We start from the raw sequence: 25,030 nt of genomic DNA, 5'->3' as shown, positions 1-25,030 counted from the left end.
CAAAAGCAATGCCTTTATTTATCTTCGCCAATACATGAAGCACTCATTCAAAAGGTGACTTTTAACCTACTAGTTTTAATTTGGCAAAAAACAGATGCTAATGTCTATAAAATATCAACAATAGGAATTGCTAAAAACTGGCTATCACATTTTTTCCAACTTGAAATACGATTTATCTTAAAACAAGGTTAGTGTGCAAATATTAACAAAATGAGTCTATCCACAAAGAGTAAATATGCAGTGTTAACTCATTTTCAGAATTCTAATAATTAAAGGAACACTGGCAACACAGAAACAAATTTTCCATACACTGAAAATATTTGTATCACAAAAATAATTTTAAAAAATTTGCTGCACAAAAGAAGTCCTTAAAATATTTCTGCTTACAATCCTAAACACAAAAAAATACATAAATTAAAAAAAATTAAATGCTATTTCATTTTCTTAGCTAAGGAAAAACCTGAAAATTTAAATCCATGTTCTGTATTATTTAAATGACAAGCAACTGTTTATTTTGTTACATTCAACTTCATATCAGTATTCCTTTAAGTATACTCTGTTAATTTAAGTAGAATCATTCAAGCAAACACATATGTTGTCCATGCTTTTAAAAAGGCAGGGCAAAAAAGCAGCTAGATGAAATACCATAGATGCAATCATGTAAGTTGAACAGAGCTGCTAAGAAAAGCCTGAAAAGCCTGAAATTTTACCTTCCTGCAACTTAATAGAAAATTTTTAATTGATTCATGGTGTTTACTACCGAATGTTGTATCTAATACAAAACCAGGAAAATCAAAGACATATAATCAGACATATGAAATCAGACATATAAAAATATGTCCGATCTTTTTGCCTATCAGATCTTGAAAAATTCAATAGCACAAAACATTATTCAATTCTTCCTAGAAGTAATTTTAAAATCTTACAAAACAACAGGAGAGCACATAAAGACTCAACCACTCAGGTGCTCCTTCTAGCTCAGTGCTGCTCAGAGAAACAAATGAGGGGAAGTGTGTGTATATATATATATGTATATACATGCATTTATATGTATTATATGTACGTATGTTTGGGGTCCACACCCAGTGGCGCTCAGTGGGCTGCATGATGTGCCAGGGATGGAGCCCAGGTCCGCTTTGTGCAAGGCAATAGCCCTACTGCTGTACTGCCTTCAAGCCCCTGAGAAACACAGGAGGTGACTGCAAATGAGGAGAGTGTGTGTGCAATGCTGCCACGTCATTTTCCGTATACAGTTCTTCAGACATTCAATATCTACATTTAACTTGCCTGTCTACATAAAAAGTGAAAAATTATACTTTGGGGCCTTTTTATTTCATAATTACTTTCATACGAATAAAATTGTAAATATTATTTTTCCCACAGAATTATTCAATATTATTTTTTTAATTTGCTAATCTTAAAATTAAACTATAAATCACTAACTATAAATTAAAACATAAAACTGCAATGTAGTGAAAATATCAACCTGTTAATCTTTTGCTAACTATATATACCAGTATGCCAAGCATTTGAACGCACAAGAATATTATCACTGTCACTGTCACCCCGTTGCTCATCGATTTGCTTGAGCAGGCACCAGTAACGTCTCTATTGTGAGACTTCTTGTTACTGTTTTTGGCATATGGAATACACCACAGGTAGCTTGTCAGGCTCTGAGGTGCTGCAAGATACTCTCAGTAGCTCTTCAAGAGGAGCGGATGAATCGAACCCAGGTCGGTCACGTGCAAGGCAAACGCCCTACCCGCTGTGCTAGCGCTCCAGCCCAAGAATATTAGAAGCTTATAAAAATGACCATGCACTCCAACCCCTTTCTAAAAGTTTTCTATTAATCAGGAAAAAAAGTCACAGGGCTGAAAAAATGCAGCTATAACAAAAAGTCATCAGCCTACTAAACAGCAGCTGACAGGTATAGTAAAAGTTATTTACTTAAGGAACTAAAAGAATTTATATATAATTAATATAAAATGTAAATAATGAATATAAAATGTATTAATATACTGCAATTTCGCTTTAATAAAAATAAAATATACATAAGCTACTTAATATTACATATTACTATTTAAATAATTAAAATATCATACAGAAACCTCCATACCAAATTAAGACTGCTCTACATTATCCAGATTATATATTTTTTATTTAGAAATTAAAACTTTTACTAAATATAAAACTAAAGCTTTTATTAAAAAAGTATCATGAGAGCTTTTCTAGAAATAAAATCAAATCTCTGATGAAGTTATTTCTTTCCAATAGTAATTAAAAAATTTAAACAAGAAAGGTTTTAGGTTGAAAGGTAGGATGTATGTGTATTAATATGTAAATCTTGACTCAATATATATCCTTAATTTAAAGATTAAATTTTGATAGAACGGAAATTCCTTAAAATTGAGATAAAAAATTCTTTATTGCAGTCTTGATAAAACTACCTATGACCAAAGGCACACCCCAAACCTAAAAGCAATAATATTTTCGCATTAGTATCTGCATTTACAAAACATATCTAGAAAATGTCATGCATTTTCAAGCATTAAATTAGATTCACTCAAGGCTCATTTGAAACACAAAAAAATACCTTTAGCCTTAGCTTTTCTCTTGGCTACCCCACCAGGTCCTTCTGTTGGTATTTACAAGATGAAAATAGGTTATAAACAGAAATATCAAGATAATTTTTTAAAAGACTGTAAAAGAGTTGAAAATGATACCTCTAATTTGCAAACTAAGCTAAATATCTTTAAAAACACTATAACATATAAAAACAATTCCTTAAAATTTTACAACCACACTTTTACTATTACAAAAAATATATATTATAATCAATCGACTTTTCAGTTAACTTCACCTTAGACCTGTAAGAGTCAACAGCTTTAGAAATACTTGATTATCAATGGAAATGGCATTTAGCTCTCAGTGAACCTGGAAAATCAATAAACTTCAGGGCACCAATTACTTGAACCATGAATGAAAAGACCCTGGATTCTACTTCTCTACACAAAATAGGGCATATTTTGACAATTCCAGGGGCCGGTGTTAGATCAATGCCTTTCCCCCCATCAATAGAAAATTTTCTTTATTAAAACAATTATACAAGCAAGGAAGAAGTATAACATTATGTAGCATCTATAATCTTCTACAGTCTTCAAGGAAAAACTTTGCAAGAGTTCTCTACTTCCTCTCTTGAAAAATGAAATTCTGATAACAGATTTACTTGTAATGCCCTAATAAATGTCAACACCATGTATTTCTCAGTATGCTCATTCCAGCCAGGTTGTACTTACTGTATCAATATTCCCAATTCTATCTTCTAGTCACTTTCATCCTGTTATATACTTATCTCTGAGTTAAATTCTAAAGTGGCATTATAAGTCAGCACTCCATTTCTTAGGCAGGCTAGAGCAGTGGGAGGTACGTGATAACTGATCATTTCCCGTGGGCAAGTCACCATGCACACAACATGTCACTTAGCAACTAAGGCCTAAGGGGCTGTCTCACAAAACCCCCTAACTTCTATTCTGCTGGAAGCTGTACAACCCAATCTACAAGAGTAAGAAAGCCATCATCACATCCCCATTTCTAGAATAAGATGTCTTTAGTCTCTGTTTTCAAATCTTCCTTCCCTGAATTCCTTCCTCACTCTTTCCTAACAGTTCATTTACATCAAATGAGAATGGCCATTTATTCTGGTTAAAATATCATTATTTTTCAAAAAAAATAGCCATTATGTCTTACCACTGACTACATTAAAAACGTAAACTGTTTACGTGACATGTCCAACTGCAAGATACATAGACATAACTATAATCTGTGTGTATGTAATTATTTTTCATAGAAAAAACTGGATTCTGAAAACAATATGAACATTCCTAACAAATCTAGGAATTAAACTTCCATTTCACCCAGTAACTTCCCTCCCTTGCATCTATCCCAATGACCCTAAAACAAAATTGAGAAAAGACATCTGCCTCCCTATGTTCCTTACAGCGTTATCCACAATAGCCAAAACATGGAAACAACCCAAGTGACCACGAGACTGAATAAAGACACTATGGTACATATACACAACAGAATATTACTCGGCCATAAGATAAAGTTATGAAATATGCTGCTATCTGGAGGGACCCAGAGAGTATACTGCTAAGTGAAGCTGTTCAGAGGGAGAGACCCAGAGTGGTCTCATGAGTGACCCATTTCTCTCATATGAGGAATATAAAGAAACATGATGGTGGAATAAAAAATACTCAAAGACAACAGAAACAGAGAACATGAGAACTGGTCTTCAGTAGAAAGCATGACACTTGAGGGGGTGGGAGAACAGGACAGGGACGGAGCATCATTTATGACAAAGGGAAGCATTCAACCAGGAGAAGAAGGAGAAGAAAGGGGGTGGAGGGTTATAAATAAAACCCTAGCAGCAACAACATGTAAGTTTACACTTTGGTTTACAGCACTGTTGCTGATAGGGTTTCAGTTATATCTAAAGAGCCTCTCCTAGAAGCAGTGGGAAGCAATGGGTGGGAAGCAAGGGGGCATTGGTGGAGGAAAGTGGACATTGGTGAAGGGATTAGTGCTGAAATGTTAGGTTCCTGAAAAATCAATCATAACTGATTTCACACTGACTAAGTTAAAAAAAGAAACACAAAAACTGGACTCCTAAACTCTATCAAAAACAGCAAGCCACCTTGCAAAATACCAGTTGTCAGTTGCTACTGACAACTCCCTGCTGAAATTTACTTTAAATTACCATTTATTCTCGTAGTACCAACTTTCAGACATGTGTTATGTAACAGCACTGAAGCATTGAATTAGCACCATTAAGGATGTAAATGCCCCTCTCCTAAAAGGTCTTTAACAATTCAAGCCCAAATTCTCATAATGTAAGCAGAGCAAGAGGAATCGAACTACCTCCCATTCTCAATTCCAATTGCAATAGTGGAGCAAAAAAAACACACTATTTATAAAAAAGCTGAAGTTAACTTTCATCATTAACAAGTCAAGATATTAGACCAGCATCAGATTAGTGAAAGAGAAAAAAATATATGTCCTTTATGTAAAACATTTCCAGTCTGGCCATAAATCCTTAAAGTGATACGTGTATATTAACAATGCACAACATACTACATAAAATTTCAAAATTACAACATAAATTAACCTTTATTGAACTCAAAAAGTTACTAATTCTTTCAATACTTGCTAACCACAATGATCATATTGAGTCTTAGGAGGAGGGAGTATGGGCATAATAAAAAGAAGAGGGCACTGTATTTGGAGAACAGAAAGTTGGTAAAATGCCTCTACATAATAAAGAAGGTCAAGGGGCTGCAGAGCTAGTATAGTGGTCAGGGTGCTTGCTGAGCATGCAGCCGATCCAGGATTGATCCTCGCATATGGTCACCAAGCCCCACCAGGAATGATCACTGAGCACAGAGCTTAGAGAAAATCCTGAGCACCACTGTGACCAAAAAAAAAAAAAAAAGGGGGAATAAAAAAAAAAATCCAGTAAATCCAATGTTCTAGAAAACAAAAGGGTACTTTTAGGTAGGAAGGCATGGATAAGAGACTAGCATTGGAAAAGTAATGATTTAGGCATTTACCAAATGTCCCGAAGGGTGTTCAGATTATTCTTTACAAGCAACAGTGATCAGTCATATTACTGTTGAAACACAGTGAAAATGAAGAAACACAAATTCAGGCCACTCATGAGGCCTCTCTTACACGTTCTCAGAAGCAAAATTGCTGATACATACAGAATTAATTTCCCAAGATACTGATGGAAAGAAAAAGATTAAGAACATAAAGGATTCAATCTGTGTGTGCACGTGATTTGAAGATCAAAGGAGACACATGTCTATAAGAAAAAGAAACTGGATTAGTGTAAGATGAAAGAATGACTAAGTCAAGGTTATCTTTAGAGAAGTCAGAAGATGACTAAGTCTGAAAAGATGACCAAGAGATGAAACAATGATTCAACAAAATTCTGATGGCAAAGAAATGTCAAGCATAGAGATATGAAAATAATGAGCCCAAACTAGAGCTGAATATCCCAATAAAAAGAAGAAAGTAAAAACACCTCTACAGAAGACTAAAATTACTCTGAAATAAGGAAGTAAATGGAAATGGGTTTTGAATTATCTTCTCAGGACAGTAATGATCACAGAATAATGAGCATCCCATAGAAGTTTGAGTGAAGTAAATTTGGAATAGCTCGTTTTCCAAAAATGGTGGAGAAGGTGCCAATGTTCATCCAGAACTGCCAACTCTTAACACAGAGGAAAGGTTTGGGAAAGTTCAGAAAGCAGCCACAGGAAAAACAAAACATGATAAGTATACAAGAGACCTTCCCTTTATATTATTCCTTATTCTAGGGAGAATTAAACTTGTATCATCTGTATCAGTAATTGATGTGAGCTACAGTGTCAAATAAGAAAAAATATGTCCGAATTTTCTCTCTTTATCACCAATGCCATGTTATAGGGAGAATAAAAAGGATAAACTCCATCGATAAAATTCATGAAAATACAGTAAGTCACTGAAAGTCTCTAGTAAGGAAAAAATTTTATCAATATAAGTCTGAAAAGGGAGCATCTTTTATAAAAAGATATTTACTTTGTTAGAAGTTATATGGAGAACATGAAAATAAAATCTGAAGACAATCATCAAAGCACTAAAATGTGGTTAGAGTCGAAGAGAATAGCAAAAACCAAGCAATAACCATGACATTTACTTTCTTTTAATTTTGATGCTTTTTAAGTGCTTTTTAACAGTTAACAGCTTTGTTACTTGGAAATTTTTACCAAGAAATTTGAGGGAAAATAAGCAGATCTTATATCCAACCCTTACAACATGAAGGAGCTGCCAAAAGCTTTATTTTTGGCAACTGCCTCTGAGTCACTATGCCACAAACTTTTTTTTCAACAAGAAACTTAAATGTCTGACAACTGATCAGATGTTAAGTTCTATCACATACAATACACATAATTTTATAAGAGCAGTTCTGTTATTGAAACCCAAGCAGCTACAGATTTTCAAAAGTGGATCATAGATTTATTAGGCTGGACTCTGCTCACACTTAGGTCATTTCAGCCACTCCCATTAGCCTCCATCAAAAGAGTGAATCACTCAGAGCCATTTTTCATCATCTTTCTTCCACACTGGAACATTACAATATCAACAATGACAACAGAGAGCAAAAGAGGACCCAGATCCTTCAAAGGTAAAAGTATTGATCGTGAGTTAATTCTCTAGCTAATAACATTAAGTAGATATGCTTTAAGAATAAAGAATCAAGTACAAGACAAAAAAAAAATCACTCAGTATTCCATTATGGATAAAGTATCTGCACAATTTCCACTGGTAGCGAGGACTCGGGACTTTAATAAGATAATTTAATAAGATAAGAACTTAGAAGACATTTCTTCAACTGACTTACCTCCCCCCTCACCTCCGCATCCCTCTCCCCCTCAGATCCCAGGATAAATCCTGGCTGAACAGAGCTAAAGCACAGAACTGAAATTCGCAGAGTGCCACTTAGTTGATCTTGGACCCAAATCCAGGAAACGCAGCTGCTGTTTCGGTTGGACAGAAGGCAGTGCCACACGATGAGGAGAAAACACTACCTTTGAACACAGAGCATGTCCCACAAAGGCCATTGGTTACTCAAAGCTGGAAAAGCAGAATAAGTACAGTACAAGAGAAAATTCAGTAACTATAAATAGTCCACGGCAGACTACAATTCGGCCTTTTAAAGTAAGCTCCTAAACTTAAAAGATCTAAGCTAGGAAAACAGAGTAAAAAACATAAAAATTTTAAAGAAGAATTCTGAGAACGAAGAAGCATAATAAACACAAGCAAATTTGATCAGTTTCAAAATATTGTATACCAGTTTTTAAACAGCTTTATTTTCTCCCATCAAAAGGAGACTTATGCACAAATTGAAGGAAGTCACAGAACTCAGGGGTTCACCAGCTACTTGGATTTGACCTTCCTCAGAGAATTTTTGAGGGCTGAATGCAATATACGAATGCAATCCATCTTGTGTCCATATTTTTCACTTGCAAAAATGAAGCATAATTAATTTCTGTACATAAGTTTTTCATTAGTATATGACAAAAAACAGAACTTGATAAGAAGTTAATGATTCCAAACACTTTTAACACACAAATTATTTACCTCTAGTAAACTGAGGCCTCTGGAGTTAGTAGCAATTATATACATGTGAGGTTACTTTAAAAGATACATTTAAGACATGGGCAAGGGAAGTTTATGGGGAGTAAGGCTGAAGATGGCTTTTTTTTTAACTTAGTAAATTTTGGTATTTCATAAAACTCAAAGTGCAAAATAAATACCTTATGGATATAGACAACTTACTATGTAAGTTTTCATAAAGATGATTAAACCATACTCATTTGTTCCAGAACACTAACATTTCAAAATAAGAAGCTTCTATCAAAAACAAAAATAAAAAGAAACATAATTCTTAAATAAGGAAAGACAAACTCAACTTTTAATAGCTGTTTAATCTTTAGATGTCCAATATGCATATTCAAATGCAACAGCTGCTTCCAAGTGTTCCTTTCATTATGTAAGGTTAGCAATTGAGCTATTTCTCTAAAAAATGAAAATTCTGAGAGGAGAAAACTGATGGACTTCCTACACCCTGATCGAGACTTTAGCTTTTGGCCTATCATTTTGATAAGCTACAGAGTAATTTCCACAAAATAAAAAACTATACTTGCTGATTCCCTCCGAGGGTTTAAAAAAAAAAAAAAGCATGAATAATTCATTTACTGAAAGCAACTTGACTAAATCTAAATAGCCAAGGAAGCAATAAATATTTGAAAAGTAAACATGATTATTATTAAATGAAATGCCAAAATATGCAAACACTGTAATATTAAGCTCTATGAAGCAACAAGGCTAAATTAAGTTTCAGAAATACTCAGAGATTTTAAAAAAGGAAAAAGTGGGATGGGGGAGGCAGTAGAGTGTGTAAGGTGCTTGCCTTGCACACAGCCAACCTGGGGTTCAATCCTTGACACTCCATATGGTGACCCAGGTTCATAAGTAGTGATTCTTGAGCATCCTTAATTTGTTGGTGTGCCCCCCCCCCAACAAATTAATTAACTACAAATAGAAGAAAGAGGAGAGAAAACTAAAGTTCACAAACTTCTCACATTTTAGCTTTAAGAGCTTCCTTAGCTTCTGAAAAGAAATGGAATCTCATTTAAGTAGAAGACTGATAGGTATATGGCGAATGCAACTGGTTTTGTGATCATTAGAGCAAGCTCGTTTTAATGATCAAAGGACAAAAGTTTTAAGATTTTCTAATAACAATTTAATGCCTAAAAAAGAATTACCACTTTAATAAACTGAATATACAAATCTAAAAATCATGCTGTAACTAAGCCAAAGTTAATAGCCAACTGATAATGAAATAAAGGAAAGTCTAGTATTTAGAATGAATAATTTTAATATGTACATTTACGATACATATTTACACTTTTCCTCCTGAATAATATACCTGCTTTAAAAAAAATACAAATTACTTTCTCTGAATGTATCTTTGTAAATAAAATTAAAAATAACTTTTGCTTTCGTAGACAAATAGACAAATGACAATGTGAATAAAATAATTTTACTACCCTAAGGCAATTACATAGTTATTTTAAGTTACTTTAAAAGCACCATTAATACAGAATTTTACACTGAAAAATTAACCTGACAATCAAATAACCCTAAACAAATTACAATACAAAGTACCAGTTTTATTAAGAATGATCATTTTACACATCAGTTATGTTAAAGATGAACAAAGAAGCATCTATAAATCATGCTATAGATATTTTATAATCAACTCCATTATAATCATCTTAATAGTATGTTAGAAAGACAGGCATCCAGGTTAATCACAAAACAACTTGCTATTAAGTTTCTATAAAACTTAGTTGAATACAGAAATTGAAACAAAACCATACAGAAACCAATTATACCACTAAGAACATTTTTCTCAATGTACTTTGTAGACTACTCCAAGGATGAGGAATGACACTTCCATCAACAGACTAGGGGGCTGAGCAGGTGGGGGGTGGGGGTGGGGCCCTGGAGCTGTCCTAGGAGAAAGAGCACATGGCTGCCTGGGAGAAGATCACAAGTGCCCCATTGCACATCAGGCCCTGGGTGAGCAAGGGAAAGAAAGAAAACGGAGACTGCTTCGGGTTCTCATAAGCCAAGGGCTTCGGTCCCTGAATCAAAGTTACTGGTTATGTAAATCCAAAATGACACAAGTCTTTCCCTGAACCCCTTCATTCTGTGACGTACCATCAACACCATCTGCAGCTTCGCTTTCTTCTTCTTCTTCTTCTAGCATTTCAAAAGGAGTCATTATATCATAGAGAAATGAGAGGAAACCATAAAACCAATCTGAACTTTCCTCTGCTAAAATATTAAGGACTTCCTCAAGAGAATCAATATTTTCATTACTGCCATCTTTGGTCAGGCCTACATAAGAATAAAGGAAGAGAGAAAGAGAAAACAAGGAGAGCAGTTAGGTGGAAAAAAAAGAAAGCGAGGAAGAGTGACTTCACAAAGGAGTGCATCATGGTCACAGACGTTTACAGAAGATATTTTGAAAAATAAAGAAATTGATTAAGATGCACACCTTACAATCAACTCTCAATCATATGTATGAAACAAAGCAAGGCACACTCTGACTCAGACTCCCAATCCTACCAGCCCCGAACCAGTTTTGCCTTGAAATCTACACTCCAAAGCTGAAAATGATCAATCAGCCAAACTCACTAATGCTAATAAGAAGAGTAAGTAAAAGCAATGTGAAGGTAACAAGTGGCACACTGTGACAACCTTCAGATGCATTCATTTACTGACAGCTATTATCGAGAGTTGATTATAGAGTTTTACATATACATTCATATACATATACATCCAAATGTTCATTGAAAATAATGGTTCAGTTCCTGAAACTTCTCTCCGCACCAGGATTTACTTGGGAAAATCTGGAATTGTATGATTAGCAGTATTACTGTTTCACCTCCACTGACTGATATGAATGCATTCAAATTATGTTATAATTAACCTGTTATGTTATGAAATGTGATATGTCTATAGTGCTCTGGCTACTGACTCATGGTCTTCCAATTTTTTTTCTTTTTTTTTTTGCCACATCCAGCAATGCTCAGGGGTTATTCCTGGCAGGGGTTGGGGAACCTAATGGGAGGCTGGGGATTGAACCCCAGTCAGCCACGTGCAAGACAAGCACTTGCTGTACTATCTCTCCAGCTCCAGGATCTTGTACTTTTAATATTGAGACATCTATTAATAACAATTCACTCTGCTGTAAATATGAAATATGATCAAGTCCAACACTAGTCATATGCAATAGGAACATTCCAACCTGTTCTCTCCCCATCAGTCCACGAAATAAACTTCAAAAACCTCTGCTGACTGCTGTTTCTAAATACCGATGCGCAAACAAACAGGCCACCTCTATGATTCGGGTTCTCCTAAGCCAACGGCTTCGGTCCCTGAATCAAAGTTACTGGTTGATGAAAAGAAAGCAACATTTATACTGTTTCCATCTTTTTTTTTTCTGTGAAGAACTAACTTTGAGCAGGAACGTTCTCTTGACTCCTGTAGGTATCCAAGTCCACCAATAGTGCCAAGCTCTAGCAAGGCCCACAATTCTGAGAAGGAAACAACAGGGTAGAGGTTTCTGGCTGTAAGAAATATAAATATCTGTGATTTCAGAAAGTTTCAAATTTTGACCACCTAATACAGAGGTTTAGCAACACGCAGAGTTTCTCCACAGAGTGTAATTAATCCACAATCAAAATTAGCAGGAGTACTAGTATAATATTAAAGAATATAGTGCATTTTCTCCACACAGAACTATATCAAGTTCTTCTTTCTATGCGCATGGGAGCTAAAGAATGCAAATTGCAGTTGGCACCTCAATTATTTTCTCAAGAACCTGTAACTTTTATACACTGAAGTTGACAGCTGACAAGTGCTATGAACAGTGATCTGTTCATACATAGTCTCTATGGGAATAATAGTTCCTATTCTTTTTGCCCTAAAGCACTATAGCTAAGTACCTGGGATAAACATTTTTATTTTTCTCCATTTTTCACTGTAATAGCTCCAGGTATCAAATATTAAACATAATACATCACCACCCTTCAGGAGTGACAGGCTGAAGTGAGCAACAAATAAACAAGAGCTTCAACACAACTACCTTCCCAACAACTATGTTCTCTTCCACCTTCCTGTGAATCTTAAGACAAAAGAAAGCAATGCCAAACGAAAATGAGAATATGTGACATATACCAGCTCCTTAACTTAAAGGACTAGGTCTACACCAGAGTTTTTGACTCAGCAGGGTTCAGTCTAGTCTGTCTTCAGCTCACTGACGTCTGTGCTGTCCAGTCACGAACATTCATCAAGACTCATAGAACTGTTGACTGGTTTCCCCTCTGTTGTACAGCCATTTCTGGTAGGATGCCAATTACGTCCTAGTCATAGGACAAAAGGACAACCCTGTAATCCTTAAGTGGTGCTACTCTAGGCCTCTATTCCTTCAGGTTATTTCCCTGTTGATCTTATCTGACTTTATGCATACTGATCTTATCTGATTTTATAAATGTATAGATCATACTAAAAACACGTTTTCCAAACCATGCCTTGGTTCACCACAGTTCAAACCAAAATCAAAGATACTTCCCCATCCCCAAATTAATTTCGCCACAAAAGTAGGAAAGCAATGTGAAAAAGACAGAATAGTTTCAGAGTTAAGGGTGAGGGCCAGAAGGAATCAAATAAAAATAATCTTGATTATTGATCTTGATTTACGCACAGATGTTTTTCGTTTTTTATATTTCACATGGAAAGTTTAAACTTTTCATCAAACTAATGTGAAAGAAAAGTAAATATGAGTGTTGTATATTTCCTCAAATTGATAAGATTAAGATTTATGTAGAATTGAGAAATCAGAAAGTAACAGGAAATAAATACCCTCTGTGACAGTTCAACAGATCTCAACTATTAGTTGGAGCTAGTTAATGGTCTCCCATTTCTGATTTCCTAGTCTATCGCTTCCTATGGACCCCCCTTTGCCTTGATCCAAAGCCCTTGGTCCTGAGCTACCTCTCTAATGAGAAAACTTAAACAGAGAGTCTGGCTTCTTTGGGAGTGCCTACTCACTAACTATACATAGTGCACTAATCTCTCCAGACCTCAAGAACATTGCCAGGTTCTCACTTTCCAACCATCTGCGCCACTAGTGGCCTCAAAAACTAGAAAAAATAACTGCAGCCATACATTCATTTCCAATTAAGAAAATTATGTACTTTATGTAGAAAATTCAAACACTGTCGATGTGTGAGTCTGACACCTCATCTGTGGCATATTTCAGCCGCAAATTCTCTGTGAATGAGGACAAGTAAAGAAGTTCATCTCAGTCTTAGTACATGAAAGAGCCAAATTACCAAAATGAGCACTGAGATGAACCACTCCTGGTTCTCCCGCTATATAACAGGTTCTTACAAGAGGAAGAAGTTATGATCTGGCCCTACTAATTTTTCCACATGCAAATGGCAATGTTCTGTGTTAAAATTAATTTCTTAATAGTTGCAAAAAAATTAAAGGAAAGAAACTGGAATGAAAATACATTAAAAAGCAAATGATGAACAGTTTTATATGAAAGTAAAATTGTATAATAGAAATGACAAAATGCTTAAATGTTTCGTAGTTGGCATTTTTCTACCTGACAGACCTGATCTGATCGCTGATTTTATGCCACCCTCTCACCCACCCCAATTCAAAATAACTTTGGAAAGAAGGAATAGTACTTTTAAAAATTAGGAAAGTTGGTCTGCATAGTTATTTTAAAAATAAATACAAAGCGTGGGATTTACCCAAAGGAGGAGGGAGACAGCTCAGGAGTCAGGGGTGCATGACTTGCACACACAATGCCTCGAGTTTGTAGTGCCAGAGGGCACTACACTGACCCTCAAACCCCACTGAGTAAGCCTCAGTGCCCCACGCAACTCGGTCCAGCAACACTATCACCAGGGCCTTAAAACTGAACTGTCCAGCCTGGATGGCTGAGTATCACACACAAGTGTCCCCTGACTTCCCCCAACAATGAACTGCCATCACCAAATAAATAAGAAAAAAATCTTTCCTATTCAGAATTCATCATTTAAAAGCAAAGCAAAAGCATCACTGTCACTGTCATCCCATTGCTCATCAATTTGTTTGAGCGGGCAAGCAGTAACGTCTCACATTGTGAGACTTATTATTACTGTTTTTGGCATATCAAATACAATACGCCACAGGTAGCTTGCCAGGCTCTGCCATGGGGGCACGATACTCTCAGTAGCTTGCTGGACTCTCCGAGAGGGGTGGAGGAATCGAACACGGATTGGCCTCGTGAAAGGTGAACGCCCTACCACTGTGCTATCGCTCCAGCCCAAGTAAAAACATAGAGTAATAAAACATAAAAACTCCATTAAGGTAAAACAGGCAAAAAAACATCACGAATAAGTTCTTAAGAAGCAACAGTTATTCCCACTGAGCACTAGTAAGAAAATATGAGCTACAGTCAAAATTAAGAAACTTTTTTATATTTAATCACAATTGAAACTCCATTTTTTGTATGGAGGCAAATTAATCTGATGAGAAGTTTTATTGATTATAGAGATGGCATGCACTTTTTTTATACCATAAAATGTATCCAAGTTTATGTGTAAAGGAAGAATTTCTTTGTGCCAATTTGAATTTCCAATTAATCTTAGTGTGCAATATCATGCCATCTTCATTATTTTTCAAAAGATGTTGATGAAAAATAGTCTTAATACCTACTATGCTACAATTAAAGAACACAAAACAGAAGTGTCCCGCAAACAAATCTATCTCTCATCTCAAGTTAAGTTATATAAAATAGGCACACTAAAATTAGTAACAGCCTTCCTGGTAAGAAAGCATATAAAAAGAAGGGGGCATAGAATATCTTTATTTGGCAAGTAATCCTGGTTATAGAAAGAGAAGAATCCATGACTTTCAAAATACAGAAACCCTACCATAAATTGCTAGTATGTATTTTAATATTATCTTTAAAAACATATGGGGCATTTTAATGTTTACTACCACTAATTATTATATACTACTATAAAATGAATTTATGTAAGCCTTTAGAAATTTACAATTTTAAGAGGAAGTAAATGATGTTAAATGATGCTTGAAGAATGGCAATAATAACCATATCTGAAAACAGACTAGGAAATTATCTCTATATTGTAAAGTTAAATTCAGAATATTAAGTGCTTTAATATGAAATTATTATAGCTAAAGTATATGTACAAAAGCTTTAACTTTATCCACTTAGAAAAGTAAACTAAACTTATCTAAGCCATTTAACATTGCAAACAAAATGTTTGATTTAAATAAGAAAATATCATCCATAAAATGTATGTAATCAAAAGACATTATTAAAGCAAAAATATTCTTTTATTTCCACATTCTACCAACACTAATAGTAAATAAAATGTATACTTGCCTAATAAAACCTTGGCATCTTCCACATCAAAATCTCCATCACCATCAGCATCATAAATTCCCAGTTTTCCTATAACAAGGAAAAGGAAAATGGGGAACAAAAGGGAACATAAATGTGAAAGTAGTACTAAACATCAACTATAATATTATCAACTGATATAATTCATGATTTGTCATTTAACCCTAAAAGGCAGTACCAAATAAGAACTTTAATTTATAATAATGGGCAATTCCCTTTGGAAATTCAGGAAATATTCACATAACAAACATAAGAAACAACTAAAAGAACATCTTCTTCAGGGTTTAACATTATTCTGCTTTAATTATTTCAGAAGAATCTACTGCTATAATGCAAAAAATATTTCAGGCAAAATTTCTGGCATACCAGAAATGAACCAAACCCCCCCCAACTATCAATACACTGCTAGCAGTTAAACGAAACAGTCTGATGTGTCAAAGGTATATACAACATCAATGCTCAAAATACTATGCCTCAAAGACTATGTAAAAGTACTAAAATGTGGGGCTGGAGTAACAGTACCCCAGCAGGGAGTTTGCCTTGCATGTGGCCTGCCTAGATTTCATCCCTGGCACCCCTAATGGACCCCCAAGTCCAGCCAGGAATGATCTCAGCGCACAGAGCCAGGAGTAAGCCTTGAGCAGTGCCGGTGTGATCCAAAAACAAGCACCAAATAAACCACAAAAAGAAGGATAACAATGTTATGTTTTACAATGTCTTACAACAGAAACATCATGAATCAAGCTTTGGATTAATAAATAAGAGTTCCAGAAATAGTATTCAAAACTGGATTTATAAAATTACAAAGTCATTATACTTTAGCACTGGCTATCCATTACTAAGAAAAATAATGCTTAAAACAGATTAGCTAATGTGACAGTACTACCATACCCTTTTGTCTTCCAGAATAACAAATACGCATTCTAAGACTTTACTGTTGAATTACTTAGGAGCACTGCTATTTTTTTTAATTTAGCATTTCAAATGTAAGTCAAATATATCTAATTTCCTAAAAAATTTCAGTCAATATGATTTATATAATTCACTAAACAATCATTGAAGAAACATACTAATATACAAAGATACACAAATATAGTGTTAGTACTGTATATCCAATTGGCAGCACTATTACTATTTCTTTAACAAAAAGTAAATTACAACACCGTATAAAAGTAGGTGGAACTTTGCAGTAGAAACAACTTTTATCCTTCCTCTGAATTTTTGTATTACTTGAGAAAATACTAAAGGCATTAAGCAGAAGTCTGACATAGCACATTAATAACAAAGATGATGGTTACAAGAGATTAAAAAGCTTTTCTTATTCCAAAGAAAACTACAAAGCTCTCATCTGCACATAAGGGCTTACAGGTAGCACAGTTCAAAGAGCACACACACACACACACACACACACACACACACACACACACACAAGAAAATACTGTACCTTCTGACAAATATAGAAGCTTAGAGGTAGCACAGTTCAAAGAGCGCACATACACACACACACACACACAAACACACAAGAAAATACTGTACCTTCTGACAAATATAGAAGCTTACAGGTAGCACAGTTCAAAGAACACACACACACACACACACACACACACACAGACACGAAAATACTGTACCTTCTGACAAATATAGAAGGAAAAACTGGTCCTACCACTTAGGTTTTCTGATGCAGATGATAACTAAATTGGAAGTATATAAGGATAAAGCTATAGAAACTAAAATAAGTAGTCTTAAAATCATCTCAATTAGCCTACCTTGAAGTACCTCTGATAAGTTATAACGGAAGTCCTTTGCTTTGGCTGCATGCATGCAAAAATATGAAAATTGTTACTTGTGTTCAAATGTACATATATCTCAAACCTGTTTTGCTTAATGCTATCACTAACACCGTAGCACTATAAATCAATAAAGGAACATATCTAGGCAGAAATACGTTTGCATATTAAAATTCTTTTACTAGTCTATCCAAAGACACTTTCCTTAGAGAGTAAGAGTGGGAAGATGCCAAGGTAAACAGAACCTGCAAGCATGTTCTAGTATTCTTTGCCTTTTTTATCTTTTATGTATTTAGTTTCCCAAATGACAGCTGCAACCTAACAAGTCAAACACAAGTACAGGGCATTCTATGTAAGAAAGGAATCATTCTACTCAGTAATTTTCAGCCATTTTACACCTGTGAAACAGCTCTGGTCTCATTCTTCCTCTATAGAGTACTATGCATTTTTTTTTTTCTAGTAAACATGGACCCATCTTTCACTGCATTACTAAAGAAGGCCCTTTATTCACCATAGCAGTAAGTGCAAACAACTTAAATGCCAATGGCTGTTGAATGCATACACAAAATATGGTGCATCCAAATATCATTCAGCTGTAAAACAAAATATGCAAAACAGCAGATACAAGGGGCAGATACATACTGTATAACTCATTTATAAGACAGGAATAGAAAGTAGAACTACAGGCAGAGAGAGGAGATTAGTGCTTAGCAAGAGACTGAAGGCGGGGAGACTAGGTATTTGGGGAAAGAAGATAATGGAAATATTCTAATGAGATTGTTAACATGAAATGAACAAACTGACAACCACTGAGCGTGCAGTTTTGTTCTTTTTCCTTTTGGCGGGGGGTCTGGGCCCCACATAGTAGTGCTCAGTGTTTACTCTGAGATCTGTGCTCAGGGGTCACTTCTCTGTGCCCAGGGGACCATATGGGGTCTTAAGGATTGCTCTGTCTCCATGAACTGTCTATCTTAAAAGACTGATAGTAATGAATTTTAAGCTCAATACTTTTTTCAAAAACTGAAAGTGCAAAAAACTATAATTCAAAAATGGTCAAGAGCCATTCATACATGAGGGCTGGAGAGATAGTATAGCACGTAGGACACTTGCCATGAACACGTCTGAGCCGGGTTCAATCTCCAGCACCCGATATGGTCCCCAAGCACTGCCAGGAGTAATTCCTGAATGCAGAGGCAGGAGGAACCCCTGAGCGTGGCTTGCTGTGACCCAAAAGCTTAAAAAAAAGACATTAATGCAAAAGTTAATGAAATATTAAGTGCTTACAGGAACAGAACAGGCAATAAGAAGTGTATCTACCAGGAAGAGCACTTCAAATTCCTCAGAGAGCACACAGACCTACTCACTCACTTACTTCCACGCATACTTATCTCAAAGGTCACAGGGAATTACACTTTGAAAACACTCTCAAAGTCTTGAAAATGGTGTTTATTGTTTATGATCCATAAATGGGACCTCAAATAAATTTAGTGGCTCTCATCAGTACTTTTAGTTGATAATTTAACAAAGCAGAAATGAAACTAGTGAGTACTATATAGAGTGGGGGGAGAAAAGTACAATTTGATAAAACTTTTCTTTTTACTATAGCTCCTATAAAGTCCCTACGTTCTCTGTTTTACTGTGCTACTGGATGTGCAAGGCTGCTATTCCAAGATAGCCCTAAACACTCCCATGGGTTTCTATCTTATTGCAAACTACTGAAAGGCTCAGAAATTAACAGTAACAAAAATATGATTAAACATTGTTAAGATTGCCGAGGGCTGTCGCTTGCCCTTTGACAAAGACATGGAAGAAATGATAGTACAATTCTTACCTAAAACTTCCTCATAATCAACAAGCTCAAACCAAACGACAGCTACTGACGTCCAGACTCCGAGTAATGCGATGACCATAAACCATGTGAAAAATGAGCTTCCAGAAATGCCTCCTTTCCTCCCATTCTTGTGTCCTCCATGCTTTGTCTCTGATGGAAAAATAAAAATGCAAAATTATTAGAGAAACTTACTGAACACCCCTTCAAATTAATTTTTCCGTGTGCCAATTCAATTTCCCATTAATTTCATTATACTTGTTAACGGTAGATCACTTCAAAATTAGTTTTCAGCTAAGTTCTCAGAAAAAACAACACTAACAATATTGAAAACAAAAGATACACCACAGACAACACAATACACATAAAACCTAGGTTTCAAGGTGACGAAAGAACCTAAAAATGGGCTAATCTTTTTTTTTTTTTTTGCTATTAAGAGTTTATTGGCTCAACAAAATTGGGTCCGCCCACTACAATTCCAATTTGCTTGGCTTGCCCTCATATTTATAAGCAATTGCAACAAATTGTTTCATCTTTATGTATTTAAAGTCAGGGAATCAAAATATAGAGACAGCCATCCCTTGTTATCTTCTTTGAGCAGAATTCTTTCCTAAGGGTTTCCACTATTAAGTAACAATCATGTCTGATCAAAATTGTTCTTCTATGGCTAATCATTTTTTAAATAACACTTGATATACTACTTCAGAGTGTCTTTATCCAAACTACCTTCTAAAAAAAAAAAGGAATGTCTACTTCGTATTTCATAACACAGAAAACTCTTCACATAGAAAAATAGCCAAATCCTTATTGGTCCCATTTAGTAACCGGAGACTCTTAAAAACCGTTAAGTGACAAAGAACAAAGGATTTTGCTTTTTTTTTTTAAGTGAAAAATAAACAACAGCCAGAGAGATAGAGAAGAGAAAGAAAACTAAGGCAACAGAGGTCAGCACAAAAAAGAAGCAAGAAGAGTATAACAATTCAGTCATCCTCTTTTATGAGGCCCACAGGGATCTACGGAAACAGGAAAAGGCTTGTTCACAATCGGTTTCCATGCAGGAAATTGTTTTCTAAACTGCTGTCCGCCCAAAGTGCCATTCATTACATTGAAGAATATGATACCTCAGCCTTCAGGAAATTTTCTTCTCATACACAATGTAAATATAAATCATGATTTGGTAACATCAATAGATAATGGACAACATTCTTCCCTGCCCCCCCCAAAATCATGCCAATCCCTTACAAGAAATATAATATACAAAAATATTAATGAATGAATGAAAAGTCTACATCAGATCTCCACATCCTTTGAGAGAAGGAAATCTTTCTCAAGCAGATAGAAAAGTGGAACAATGTTTTTTATATTTGTCAAGCATGAACCATCTCTTCTGAACTGCTTTCAGCATAGGGCAGCAAGCAATGCCAGCCAGAGTTTCTCAAGAGTGGCTAGTGTGAGGCGAATTTTCAGCCTCTATAATTTGCTTCTCACATGCAGAACAGCAAATATGTCAGGTTTCCTCTGGAGCCAAAGATAAGTAGGTCCCAAGGATCATAGCAAAAATACCCTTAGGCATTTTCATATTTCCTCTAAAATAAAAAAGCCTGGTTAAGAATCAGTAGAGATAAGGAGAGGAATATTCATCTGTGTTATAGAAGGATTAAGAAATTCACCCTGAGTCATAGCGATTATTAGTACAGCCACGAAATGAACCCTAATTTCTATGGTCTTAAGTTCCTTGATATGTGTGTGTGTATGTGTGTGTGAAAATAAAATAATTTTTTAAAAACCTTAATAGCTCTACTCTAGAACCTGCTTTTTCTAGCCCAAAAATTCAGTTCTCACTACAGAATACTAATAGTAATTTTTCAGTGGCTCAAAACAATAAGTTCTTTTTTATTCTTAATTTAGATTTATTTGTGGTGACTTATAAAGCTGTTCCTATCAGTTTCAAGCATTCAATTATATTGTTAATTCTCTCAGAAGGAAAAACTAAAAGGGAATCCTTATTTAAAAAGACATTTATAGTATTTTTAACCTACCATTAGATCAACTCTTAAAAAAACTTAAATTATAAAAGCTAAATTTTCATAAAAAATTAAATTGAGCTGAGAAAAAATATATATGCATATAGGTAAAGGCACTCAAACATATTCATCTATTTAATAATTTGAGTATGTAAAATAATATCCCAGGTAAAATTCAATGGGATAAACTTGAGTCTCAAAGGGTGAATTTCCATTTTTACAATGTCAGGGCGGGAATCACCCCTGGATGGATGGGGGGTGGGGACACTATGGTGTAGGGATTCAACCTGGCTGGCCGCATCCAGGCAAGCACCTGAGAGACAAGACTCTCTCTCCAGCCTACAAAGGAAAGCATATTCATCCAAGGAAAGTCAGTGATGTTTAATTTTCATGACCTGTATCATCCAATATAAGTAAAAAGTGGGTTTTAGGAAATACTGCATAAAAATATGTACCGATGCTAAGAGAAAGAACTGAGAGAAAGAGAGACCTAAATGCATTAAATAATAAATCTTCACCTAAAATCTAAAGTTATTTTAGACATGATTATAACAGTATATACAGCACAAATCTAAAGAACAGACTCAAAACACTCTAATCCCGAAGAGTTACAGCCACAAAGTGTTGATGAAGGCCTGGAAATAAGAGTTGACATAAGAATTAAGATAAACAGTCTACTTTCGGCTCGTATCTCCCAGCCTGAGCGGGTCCTCCCGACACCCTTTACTTGGTGTTTCCTTCTCTATCTGAGCTGCCTTCTCCCCCAGCATGTCAGACCAGCTTCCCAGACGTGGACCTTATCTCTACCATGTTTGGGTATTAGTCTCCTATTCTGTTACTTTATATTCCACAGATGAGTGCAATCTTTCTATGTCTGTGTTTCTCTTTCTGACTCATTTCACTTAACATGATACTCTCCATGTTGATCCATTTATATGCAAATTTCATGACTTCATCTTTTTTAACAGCTGCATAGCATTCCATTGTGTAGATGTACCAAAGCTTCTTTAACCAGTCATCTGTTCTTGGGCACTCAGATTTTGGCTACTGTAAACAGTGCAGCAATGAACATACAAGTGCAGATGTCATTTTTACTAATAGACCAAACATGATGGCCACTCAATACCTCTATCGCAAACCACAACACCCAAAAGGAGACTGAGAACAAGAGGAAATGCCCTGCCACAGAGGTGGGGTGGGGGTGGGGGGGTGGGATGGGAATGATGGGAGGGCTCCTGGGATTACTGGTGGTGGAGAATGTGCACTGGTGGAGGGATGGGTACTTGATCATGGTATGGCTGAAACGCAAACACAAAAGTTTGTAAGCCTGTAACTGTACCTTATGGTGATTCACTGATTAAAAAAAAATGAGTAATTTATAAGCAAGAGGAGTAATTTATGACTGATGCTTTTAGGCAAAGCTGCATAGTCCTCCAAACAATCCTTAGCATAAAGTAAAAACTGTTATTTTCATCTACCACTAAACTATTAATTTGGAGGGACTTGGGGTCAAACCAGGTAATGCTAGGTAGTTCGTCCCAGCACACTGCTTGGGGGTCACTCCCTGAAATGCTTGGGGTAATCAAGCAGTGCCTGGGATGGAATCTCCATCTCCCACATGCAAAAAGCATATAGTCCTCAGAGCTATTTTCCTAAACCCAAAGATATTAATGTTTTTAATAATGCAAGGATATATAAAATTTTAGAAAGACCTTCATGTTTAATATTTTTAATTAAATAGGCTTGTTAGTTTGAAAGTTAAATGTTAAAAAGTTATATAAATTAAAATACAAAATTATAAGCAACATTTTATGTATGCTTTATAACACCAAATGAGGCATGACTTTAAGATTTTAAATCTGATACTGACACTATTTACTCAGTTTATTAAAAAATAACAGTAAATTATAGTCTTTCCATAGATATTGTTTACATGAAAATATTTTTACTGACACTAGTTAATAGATTTTTGTAAATATGGTATGCTAGCCTGAGAGGGCAGATCAGTTTTAGAACAGTTAAACACAACAGAGGCGCATAGTAAGCTAGAAGGTAAACCCCTTCAAGAGCATTTTAATCTCTTCTACATGCAACCAAACATTGAAAACCACTGTGGGGGACACTGAAATGTCTCTCTCCAAAATGAGGACAGGTCTGAGGAGAATAGGTAACTTTACTGCTTGAGGAAAGGGAAGACAGAAGATGCACACAGCACTTAAACGGCAGTGAATTACCTCAGTGAATCACTACTAATCAAAGTGTGAGTCAATTATTTATGAGTTTTAGTTAGCCATATGCTGGAAATTACATATTTACATAGAAACCTTACTCCTCCATGCAGACTATCTCCATGGAGAAGCAGAAAAATGTTTCTAACAGCACTGAAATGGGGCATCTATCTCATTTTCTTCGTCCTGGGCACATGAGGCACGTTATCAAAATAGTCAAGTGAACCATTCTAACCAATTACTCAACACAGTTTTCAAAACAGAGAGACTCATATTCTCTATGCTATTAATAGAAATCCTTTCGGTGGCTGCTTAGGCAGTTAAGAGTTGGAAGTAGTTTTAACATTTCTATTTTTCTTTCTTTAAAAAGATTTCAACATGAGTAGATAATCTTAAGGTACAAAATAAAGTAAAAGCAAACATAAAAAATTCAGATTCAACATATATAGGCTTAATGACTTCATTTGAGAACCGAAATAAAATCCTAATGTCATTTCTTTGCAGTTACGCTCAGCTTTTTTTTTTAAAAAAAAAAAGGGCAGATTTTAACCAATGCTAAGTCTTTGCTTGAGCTAATCAATTTTGGTCATTAGTAAGATGAGACATAAATGCCTTTGAATTTTTTGTAATTTTAAATGATCACTGAATACATTTGATTCTTTAAATTTTCTGCAATTTAATTCTTTAATTAAGGAATTCTTTAAATAAGGAAGACTTCTTGTACATCCTTTCTAAAATTTGTAAAACATGTTCTCTGTAATAAACGATTCCAATTAAGACATGACAATATTCAGTTTAAAAGCAGATTATTTCATAAAAAAAAATTAAACTGTGAAAGTGAATGTCTCTAGGATTTCAAAGTAGAAAATGTGAAGGATATAGTCAAAGGACTTAACCGAAAATATTTTTAACAAACACAACCGCAAATAAACTTCGAACTTGCCAAGCAGATTCCGAACCAATTTTAAACTCAACAACAAAAATATACCTTTACCTTCAGCCATTTTGATTTCTTCAATCCATGAATAAAAAAATATTATTTAAAAAAAAAACAGATTGCTAATCAGCAGGCATCAGGTACGCCACACGCCTTCCCAATCTACTGGAGCTTTAAACGGACCAAGCACTCCACAGGCCTCTAGATCTGAAATTGGACCTGACGGCTAACTGTTGGCCAGTTATTTTTAGAGGCCTCTACCTCATGGCCAAATACTGCTAATTGCTCAGGCTGAATGGACTCCAACCAAGTCTTTCTCCCACTTGTTCTCGGTTGCACTTAACTTCCAACTTTACAATCCCCCCTCCACCCCCCCCCCCAAACCACAAGCATGTTGAAAAAAATAAAACAGAACAAACTGTGTAGTCACTTGTGTCTTTAAGAATTTTAGTCTTTGATGAGTTGGTATTTAGGTAACAGACTCTTGCTAGAAAATGTGGCCCCATGCCCAGAAATAGCCTGATTTGGCCCTTAAGCACCTAGTCAAATGCCTTTATGGAAATGACCAGTAGGGTGTTGAAAGGAACAGAACCCTACATGGAAAGAAATGGGTGTTCTAGAT

At 35.3% G+C, this 25,030-nt stretch overlaps 1 protein-coding gene across 7 annotated transcripts in view; it reads right to left on the bottom strand.

Moving 5' to 3' along the window:
• ASPH (aspartate beta-hydroxylase) overlaps window positions 1-25,030 on the bottom strand; it is a 211,538-nt gene that overhangs the window by 164,914 nt on the left and 21,594 nt on the right. For 4 of the 7 annotated variants that reach the window (XM_055128781.1, XM_055128782.1, XM_055128784.1 and 1 more), the window contains exons 2-4: window positions 19,223-19,372; window positions 17,371-17,415; window positions 15,587-15,655 (exon numbers count right to left, since the gene is read on the bottom strand). In XM_055128781.1, coding sequence (XP_054984756.1) covers window positions 15,587-15,655; window positions 17,371-17,415; window positions 19,223-19,372 — 264 coding nt within the window. Of the gene's footprint in view, window positions 1-2,593; window positions 2,636-15,586; window positions 15,656-17,370; window positions 17,416-19,222; window positions 19,373-25,030 lie in introns of all 7 variants that reach the window. The other 3 variants (XM_055128786.1, XM_055128787.1, XM_055128783.1) reach the window with 3 other exon arrangements.

This window comes from Sorex araneus, chromosome 2 (assembly GCF_027595985.1).
Source record: "Sorex araneus isolate mSorAra2 chromosome 2, mSorAra2.pri, whole genome shotgun sequence".
NCBI classification, from domain to species: Eukaryota; Metazoa; Chordata; class Mammalia; order Eulipotyphla; family Soricidae; genus Sorex; species Sorex araneus.
This window is presented reverse-complemented; position numbering and strand designations above follow the sequence as displayed.